The sequence below is a fragment of the Alosa pseudoharengus genome, unplaced genomic scaffold, assembly GCF_046254945.1.
Source record: "Alosa pseudoharengus isolate Yale_2024_CS ecotype anadromous, Long Island Sound unplaced genomic scaffold, YU_APseudo_1.1 YU_APseudo_1.1_scf_20, whole genome shotgun sequence".
In the NCBI taxonomy this organism is placed as follows: Eukaryota; Metazoa; Chordata; class Actinopteri; order Clupeiformes; family Clupeidae; genus Alosa; species Alosa pseudoharengus.
Window position 1 is genome coordinate 35985624 of NW_027468664.1, and position 10000 is coordinate 35995623.

Sequence of the window (10000 nt, forward strand, 5' to 3'; positions counted from 1 at the left end):
GATCTAACACACGGCGTGTGTCTTGGCAGAGTAGCCGTGTCACATAACGCCTCCGTCATGTTCTACTATCACCTTCACTGTCACCTTTTAACTACCTGACACACCTGACAGGTTCGACTCCCGCAGAGCTGTCTGACTGTCTGACGGAGATGATTGAAAGAGAAGAGGAAGAAGGGGGAAAGAGAGAGAGAGAGGGAAGGTGAGAGGGGGTAATGGAGACAGAAACAGAGAGCAAGAAAAAGGGAAAGAGAGAGAGGAGAAATGAGATAGAAGATAAAAAGAAAAACAAACAACGAGAGTATGGAGGTGAAAATAAGAAGAATGAGAGAAGCCGAGAAAGAAGAGAAAAAGTGAGAGAGAGAGCAAGATGGAGGAGAGAGAGAGACAGAGAGAGAGAGAGTAGGGTTTAGACAGTGACACCTTTGATCTTTGCCTGGCTTCTCTTCTTCCATCACCGCTGTGCTCTTCCCCTCCCGTCCCGTATCTCTCTATCCACCTCTCCTCCACTATATCCTCTCTCTGCTTCTCCTACCCTCCTTCTTTCTCTGCTCTTCCTTCTCTTTTGCGGTCTCTCTTTTCCTATCCCTCACTCCATCCCCTCCTCTCTCTCTCTCTCTCTCTCTCCATCTCAATTCCCTGCTCCCCCTCTGTCCCTCCTCTTTCTCTTCCCCCCTCTCTACCCAGCTCTCTTCATATCTATCTATCTATCTATCTATCTATCTATCTATCTAGATCTCCACCCCCTTCTACATCTTTCTCCCTCTCCATGTCATCTCAGCTTTCTCCCTCTCTGCGTTTACCCTCCCCCCCTCTCTCTCCCCTTCTCTCTCATCCCATCTCTCTCTCCTTCCCTCTCTGTCCTTCTCTCTCCTTCCTCTCTCTCTCCCTTTCCCTCCATATCTCTGTCCTCCTCCCTCTCCCCCTCCCTCCCTCTCTCTCTTTCTCCCTCGCTCCCTCCCTCTCTCTCCATCCTGTCTTTTTCTCGGGTGCTCAGTTGTCAGTGGTGTTTTAATGGACCCATCAATAAGTGATGAGGTTTCTCTGAAGTGATCACATCAAAGGGCTTCATTTTTAGCCAGTGGCCTGCAGACACAGCTCCAGCCTGACTCTCACTGCAAGAGGCAGAGAGACAGACAGCTCCAGTCTGACTCTCACTGCAAGAGGCAGAGAGACAGACAGCTCCAGCCTGACTCTCACAGCAAGAGGCAGAGAGACAGACAGCTCCAGCCTGACTCTCACAGCAAGAGGCAGAGAGACAGACAGCTCCAGCCTGACTCTCACAGCAAGAGGCAGAGAGACAGACAGCTCCAGCCTGACTCTCACTGCAAGAGGCAGAGAGACAGACAGCTCCAGCCTGACTGAAAGAGGAAGGGCAGAGAGACAGACAGACAGGTTGGCCCTGTCTCTGAGTGCAAGAAGCTGAGCTCTAGATGCAAGAGATTGGGAAGAGAGAGAGACAGCTCCCCCCTGACTCTGTGTGTGAGAGGCAATGCAAAGACAGACAGCTTGGGCTTGACTGTGTGTGAGAGGCAAAGCAGAGAGAGAGACAGACAGCTTGAGCCTGACTCTGAGTGCAAGCCACTGGACAGAGAGAGAGATAGAGAGAGAGAGAGAGAGAGACATAGGCAAGGCAGAGAGATAGATAGACAGCTCTAGCCTGACTCTCAGTGCAAGGGGGTCAGTCACCATGCAAGCAGCGGGGGTTCAACTCCATAACGGACCAGGCACCCAAGCAGAATCAGCATGGTCCTGACCGTGAAGAAGACTGGGCTGGCAGACCGATAGCATTGTCATGGACGCCATGCTGCAAGGTTCAGTATACAGGCTGCCGCGCTGTCTGGGGCGGTGAATGGGGCGGGGCATCCAGGACCTGTCTTGTTTCACATTCATGTTGGCTTATCATCACCAAACACCTAAAAACGGAACTTCTAAAACTGACGCTTGGGCTGCTCAGCAGTTACATCTGGTGAACCACCAGGTAGGTAAGAGCCACAGGTAAAAGACCTCTCACCGGTTTCCATTAAGCTGTCACACACACAAACAAACACACACACACACACACACACACACACACACACACACACACACACACACACACACACACACACACACACACACACACACACACACACACACACACACACACACACACACACACACACACACACAGACAGTAGGTCTTCCAAGCTATTCCATCATGTAGGGCTAGAGTGCAAGTGTTTATGTTTGCATTCAGATTTCGTTGCAGACCGACGTTTCAGCTGTAACATACCCTGAACAAAGAAGTACAGTTTGGTCACGTCAGTCATTTTGTAACAGCCTGTGAGAAATATCCTTGTATTACTGTAATGTGATGCCTTTAAAATGTGATGGATTCTGTTTGGCTGTAAGGGTTTCAATTGTCCACAAATTGCTCTGAAAGTGATGCTGAATGATACCATTCTTCACATCGTTATCATAATTTGTGTGTGCAATGACTGACAATGGCACACTTCTGAGCCCAAGCACTAGTTAGGGTGGACAGTCGTTAACTGACTGGCTGGGCAGAAGACGGGGCTCTCTCCTGCTCTCCTCTCTCTTCCTCTCCTGTCTCTTCCTCTCCTCTCTCTTCCTCTCCTCTCTCTTCCTCTCCTGTCTCTTCCTCTCCTCTCTCTTCCTCTCCTCTCTCTTGTTCTCTGCTCTCCACTCCTCTGCTCTTCTCCTCTCCTCTGGTCTGGACTGTTCTCTCCCCCCCTCCTCTCCTCATCTCATCCCCTCCCTCTCTCCTCCCAATGTTCTCCTCCTCTCTTCTCTCCTCTTTTCACCCCTCTTCTCTGTCCTCCTCTCTCCTCCTCTAGCCATATCTCTTTTCCTCTCTCCGTCCCTCCTCTCCTCCGGTCCTCTCATCTCTCCTCTCATCTCTCCTCCCTCCTCTCCTCTCCTTCTCTCCTCTCCCCTCTCCTCTCCTCTCCTCCACTCTCTCCTCCTTTCCTACCCTCTCCTCCCCTCTCCTCTCCACCCCTCTCCTCTGCTCCCCTCATCTCCTCTCCTCCACATCCCCTCTGCTCTCCTCTCCTCTGCTCTCCTCCCCTCTCTCCTCTCCACCCCTCTGCTCTCCTCCCCTCTCCTCTCCTCCACTCTCTCCTCCTTTCCTCCCCTCTCCTCCCCTCTCTCCTCTCCACCCCTCTGCTCTCCTCCCCTCTCCTCTCCTCTGCTCTCCTCCCCTCTCTCCTCTCCTCCTCTCTCCTCCCCTCTCCTCCCCTCTCCTCTCCTCCCCTCTCCTCCGCTCCCCTCTCCTCTGCTCTCCTCTCATCCCCTCTCCTCTGCTCCTCTCTCCTCTCCTCTCCTCCCCTCTCCTCTCCTCCTCTCTCCTCCCCTCTCCTCTCCTCTCCTCCCCTCCTCTGCTCCTCTCTCCTCTCCCCTGCTCCTCTCCTCTCCTCCTCTCTCCTCTCCTCTCCTCCCTTCTCCTCTGCTTCTCTCTCCTCCCCTCTCCTCTCCTCTGCTCTGCTTTCTGGGCCAACGAGTGGAGCTCCAGCTGTGCCACACACTCCCCACCACAGAGCAGGGGACAGGAACAGCACAGCCACAGAGGGTGAGGGGGAGCCTGGCCAAATACTGGAGTCTGTCTGTGACTGTGTGTGTGTGTGTGTGTGTGTGTGTGTGTGTGTGTGTGTGTGTGTGTGTGCTAGCGGTATATGCAACAGCAATGGTAATGTAGAATTGTATAATGTTTCCATATTTACATGTGTCAGAGTGCAAAATTGCACTGTATGTTTGTGTGTGTGTGTGTGTGTGTGTGTGTGTGTGTGCATGTCACTTGTGTGCTGCTGTGGGTTGACACTAGATAGCTGTGACACTAGATAGCTGTGGCGGCTGCCACCACACTCCATGTGGCTCCTTGGGGAGGTCAGTCTGAGTCTGCTGTCAAAACATCAGGGCCGTCAGGCTCCAAGCTCACAACCCAGATGCCCTGGGCACACGCGCACACTCACACACACAGACACACTCACACACACACACTCACACACACACACACACACACACACACACACACACACACACACACACACACAATTACAACACAGCAGCACCTGCACACACACACACACACACACATATATATATACACATAGGGCTGGACCTCAACACAGACTCTCAATTAGTCCTTGCCCCGTGCACTCTCTCTCTCTTTCTCTCTCCCTCTTAACAGGCGCATCCCTCCTCAGCATGCACACGTAATCCAAACATTTACAATTGTGCAAGACAACTGGCTAAATTGCAATAAAATTCGGTTAGCATCATTAGCACGCTGCACGAATTTGTTCAAAACTGTTGCATTCAAATTGACTGCTAAATTCTAATAATCTCAATCGCGATGCAAATGGAAAAGTATTTTCCAAGACTTAAACGGGCCTGTCCCAAGGAGAAAAAGTATTCATTTGAAACTTAAACACACGTGGGGAAACTGAACAGTCCAACCAGTAGACTAGGCCTATGATAAACTAGCAAATTAAGCTACTTTGTTTACAATATTTCCAGACTTGAACCAGTGCTGTTTTTCATTCAGACGTTATGTGCACATTTATTTATTTGAGTGTTTATCATGATTATGTTGCTATTTCTTTTCCCTGTTTGCTTTGATTGATAACTGTGGTGATTAAAATCAGAGGAGGGTTAAGTTTAAAATAAAAGTGTTTAAATTGAACTTCCCCCCCCCCTTTTTTTTTTTAAATCAATAATTATTGATATCGACTGATATGAAATACTTATATCGTGATACAGTAAAACCGTAGCATTACTGTTGCCCAAAAACGTTATACATACTGAACCGTGGGCACAGCATACCATTGCATCCCTAAGCAACGCAAAAATACACACAAAGATACATACAGTATATACTGTAATTGACAAACTTTACAAACTTGACAAACATTATACAGAGCATCACAGTTGTAATCCAAGAAATCACAAACCCAAGTTCAAGCAATTGAAGAAGCAACCCAACACACGCACAAACACACACACACAAGCTGTTTCTGTCCAAGCAGGTACTTTACAGGTAACAGAGAGATGCCAAAACACGTACAGGAATGAGGAATGAAAGAAAGAAAGATAGAAAGAAAGAAAGAAAGAAAAAAGGAAAATGAGAAAAGGAGAAAGAGGAATTGTAAGAATGAAGCAAAAGAAAAATGAACTCAGGATAGGGCTGCAACGATTAATCGATTAGTTGTTGACTATTAAATTAATCGATTATTCGGTTTGTGTAAAACCGGAAAAGGAAAAAGGAAAAAGGAAAAAGGAAAAAAGGAAAAACTTTAAACTTGAATATAGTCAAACACAGTGAGAAAAAAAATTTAAAAAAAAGAAAGGAAAAAGATGGGAAGATCGAAAGAAAAGGTAAGAATAAAGCAACAGAAAGATGAGCGAAGGCCAACATTATAGGGAAAGAAAGAAAGAAAGAAAGAAAGAAAGAAAGAAAGAAAGAAAGAAAGAAAGAAAGAAGCACACAGGCACCCTTTTCTATAAGGCCTCGTTAAGGTAGGGGAGCGGTCAGTGAGAAGCCCCTCATCCATCCAGAGCACCCTCAGGAGGGCTAGACCCAAAGCTCAGGGGGGGACAGAGCTATTCCTGGCAGCTTCCAGCCCCATCCCACTGGCCCAAACATCTGGTGCTCACCCAGAGACACATACACACACACACACACACACACACACACACACACACACACACACATCTTTTAAAGGCCAGGCAGATCCGCCGGCCAGCCAAGCAGTCACCAGCTGCCTCGATCTGCTGCTGCTGGCTAGCCCATCCAGGTCAGGAAGTGTGTGTGTGTGTGTGTGTGTGTGTGTGTGTGTGTGTGTGCATATGTGTGTGTCGGTGTGTGTGTCTGTGTGTGATACGTGTGTGTCTGTTTGAGTGTGTGTGTGTGTGTGTGTGTGTGTGTGTGTGTGTGTGTGTGTGTGTGTGTGTGTGTGTGTGTGTGTTTGTGTTTGTATGTATGTGTAGTGTATAGTGTCCTTAAAAAATACTAAAACTGAAATGTTATAGTATAATTATAGTTTTATAGTATAGTAGTTTTATAGTTAATTTAATAGTTGATCAATTATTCAACTTATTGTTACAATCCTACCATCTCTTACGGACCCATTAGCTATACTGCCCCTACATTCTAACATAAAATCTCACAGAAACCTGTGCACTTTATGTGAAACCATAGTGAATGACTCCTGCCAAAGCTGAAGCCTAAAAATAGGCTGAAAAATCACTGTTTACCTTTACGTAAGAGTATATCAAAAAAGTCTATGCCACACCATAAGGATGATACAGACACACACACACACACACACACACACACATATTCATACACACACATAGAGAGCACACATACTGTGAAAGATTCATCACCACTTAATATGACACAACAAGAAAGATTTAACTCTAATTTACATTGTATGAATCAGCTAGAAATGTGTGTGTGTGTGTGTGTGTGTGTGTGTGTGTGTGTGTGTGTGTGTGTGTGTGTGTGTGTGTGTGTGTTAGTAAGTGAGAGAGGGAGTGAGAAAGAGAGAGAATTTCCCTGGGAGATGAGCCAGCCAGACACACTCATACAGACACATGCGCACGCACACACACACACACACATCGCTTATGGTATGTGGTAGGGGTGAAGAGACATTAAGCAGACTGAAGCCTAATGATGTCTCCCTCCTTTAAATGTACTAGACCATCATCGTCAGGCAAAGGAATCTCACTCACCCACTAGACTCACTTGTAATGGGAAAAAGCCCCCGATCAAGGCAGATTGGGAATTGGTGTTTGAGTGTTGAGTGTGTTGGTGTTTGTGTTTGCAGGTGGTAGAGTGAGAGAGAGAGGGAGAGAGAGAGAATGTGTGTGTGTGTGTGTGTGTGTGTGTGTGTGTGTGTGTGTGTGTGTGTGTGTGTGTGAGTGTGTGTGTGTGAGTGTGTCTGTGTGTGTGAGTGTGTGTGTGTGTGTGTGGGTGTTCGTGTGTGTGTGTGCAATTTCCCTCCTTGGGAACCAACCCTCTTCCGGTAAAGGTATACCATTTCATCAGGATACTGCAATGAATCTCACTCTCCCTGTCTCACCTTGTCTTATTATGACTTTGTTTTTCTCTTTCTTTCTGTTCCTCCCTCTCTCTTTCTCTCCATCTCTCCCTTATTCATCTCATTCCTCCATCTGCCTGCTGTCAGAAGAACGATGACTCATCAGCTGGCCACCTCTCTCTCTCTCTCTCTCTCTCTGTGCAATGTGTGTGAGAGTGTGTGTGTGTGTGTGTGTGAGTGTGTGTGTGTGTGTGTGTGTGTGTGTGTGTGTGTGTGTGTGTAGTGTGTAGTGTGTGTGTGTGCGGTGTGTGTTTATCTGTTTATCTCTCCTTCTCCATCTCTCTCTCAGCAGGTAGGCAGGCGGGAGACTCAGATGACCTGATCTCTCACAGCAGGCCAGAGGATCTCTCCCACTCTACATCTCATCCTCTCTATCCCTCTCTCTCTTCCTTCCTTCCTTCCTTTCTCTCTCTCTCTCTCTCGCCCTCTCACTTTTTCGATCTCACAAATTAACACACAGACACACACACACACATATACACACACACAAACACACATACATATTATGCACACACACACAGAAACACATAGGCACAAAACACTGCCAAGCCATCTGAGCAGGGAGTATCCTTGAATCAATTAAGGCATACCCATACACACATACAAGCACACATACAGTACAAACACACACACAAACAAACACACACACACACACACACACACACACACACATGATACTGGTACAATGTGGCTATACGTCTCGAACTCCAAACACACAGATATTTCACTTCAGTTATACCACCTCTCTTCTAATTCATATCAACTGCTCCCACTCTGCTCACACAAACACACATCTATTCATTCACAAAGGCTGCACACATACATACACACAGAAACGCACACACACAAACATACTCACATACACACATACACACATCCATTCACTTACACAAGCCTGCATGCGCGCGCACACACACACACACACACACACACACACACACACACACACACACACACACACACACACACACACATTAGAGAGAGAGAGAGAGAGAGAGAGAGAGAGCACATAGAAAGAGGGGAGCCCATGGGAGCCTATTTCCAGTTCCAGGGCTTGCTTCCTCCTCTTCATTTACATCCATAGGAGAGCAGGAGAGCAATGCAGAAAAAAACACATATACACACACACTCATACTCACACTCACACACATACTCACACTCTCACACACACACACACACTCATACTCACACTCATACACACACACACACACCCACACACACACACACACACACTCACACTCACACACATACTCACACTCTCACATACACACACACACACACACACACACACACACACACACTCACACACACACTCACACTCACACACATACTCACACTCTCACACACACACACACACACACACACACACAGAGGAGAGCAGCAGAGCGAATGGAGCCATGAGCGTCACCACATTATTTTCCAAGTAATCCCACCACAATCCCATAATGCCCCTCAGCAGGGTAGATCAATCAGATCTCTATGCCACCTGTCCCAATTAGGTAAGCCTGACTTGGACACCAGCTACTAAAACAACATCCCTCCACATGAACATTCTTTCTCTCTCTGTGTATGTGTGTGCGCATCTGTGTGTGTGTGTGTGTGCTTGTTTACGTGCATGCAATTGTGCATGTGCATGTGTGTGTGTGTATGTGTGTGCATCCTAGAATTTCATTCTAGCCATACTGCTGAACCATTCAATTGGATTGCCGTCAATGGCTGGACACTATGCAGTGGTGGACTAAAGCACAGATAATGGCCTAGTCATTTCCTTGTGACTGTGATTCACAAGGGCTTATTGAACTCCGTGGGGGTCTAGCTCTGTTTGCCATCTCTACCACCTTTAACATTGCTGTCTATATTGTTGATCATGTTTTTCGAGCTCAGTGAAGTTTCAAGCGTTCCAGCTCGTCACTCACAGCCAGACTGGATGAGTTTCAGACAGATGTGTCCACTTCTTCATCACTGATTTGGGTATTGGGGTTGTATTGCTTATTTTACTGCTTATCTACGTCTAGAATTTCATTCGCAGGAACACAATTTTCGAAATTCGTGGAAGAAGCTATTTCCCCAACACTGTGGAAGCGATGATGATGACAGTGTAAACCCACACACAGCTTTGCCCGTGGGTGAGAGAATGGGAATGACGTGACGTCAGACAGCCTACCTTGGAACAGGTATGCTCTGCTGTCGTTGTGGAAACCCTGAACTTGGAAAACACCAGCGAAAGTCTCTCCGAGCCTCAGTTCGTCGAAGACGTTAACACGCAGGGCAGGGTCGACCCCGAAACCTGAAACTGTTGAGACATGGTTGGAATGAGCTGTGGGCTGGTAAGGGTATCGCGGAATGCCATGTCACCCAGTAAATTGTACAGTAGCCTATTACACTACTGTAGCATACCATGGTGAGACAGAGGTGCGGAAATTACAATACTGCTTTCTCAAATAATGGATAAAAATAGCATATCGATTAAGTAATATGTTCACGGGGGCTGAACGTTTTTAAAACACACCAGGATCCTCGTGGATTTTTCAAGTCTAACGATGGAAATAGTTACTTCAACTAGCATCTTACCTGACAAAAGGCAAAAAGTACAAAGCGCAAAATAAACTTTTAACGAGCCCATTGTAACTGTGAATGATAGAAATGCTTGGTCCATGCTTCTCTTGTCCTTCCTTGGAATACGGAATAGTGTTGATATTGGCGTCAGTGAAACATCCACAAGGGCGCCAAATTATGCATGATCCGATAATACTCCCAGTTTGTTCAGAACTTTGCGAAACCACACCGATGTGTCGGTTAAATTAAAGATACTCCATTCAATTCGGAGCGTTCTTGGTAAATCCAATGCTCCGATAGCGGTCCGGAGGGCAAGGCAGGTGCATCATCCTAGTACC

The 10000-nt window shown here is 47.0% G+C and overlaps 1 protein-coding gene across 1 annotated transcript in view; it reads right to left on the minus strand.

Annotated features, from left to right (window-relative positions):
* The window catches only part of LOC143136517 (protein kinase C-binding protein NELL2-like), a 33491-nt gene extending 23539 nt beyond the window's left edge, over window positions 1-9952 (minus strand). The window contains exons 1-2 of the mRNA XM_076297238.1: window positions 9678-9952; window positions 9271-9399 (exon numbers count right to left, since the gene is read on the minus strand). Coding sequence (XP_076153353.1) covers window positions 9271-9399; window positions 9678-9762 — 214 coding nt within the window. The 5' untranslated portion in view covers window positions 9763-9952. The remainder of the gene's footprint in view (window positions 1-9270; window positions 9400-9677) is intronic.
* Between the last annotated feature and the right edge of the window lie 48 nt (window positions 9953-10000).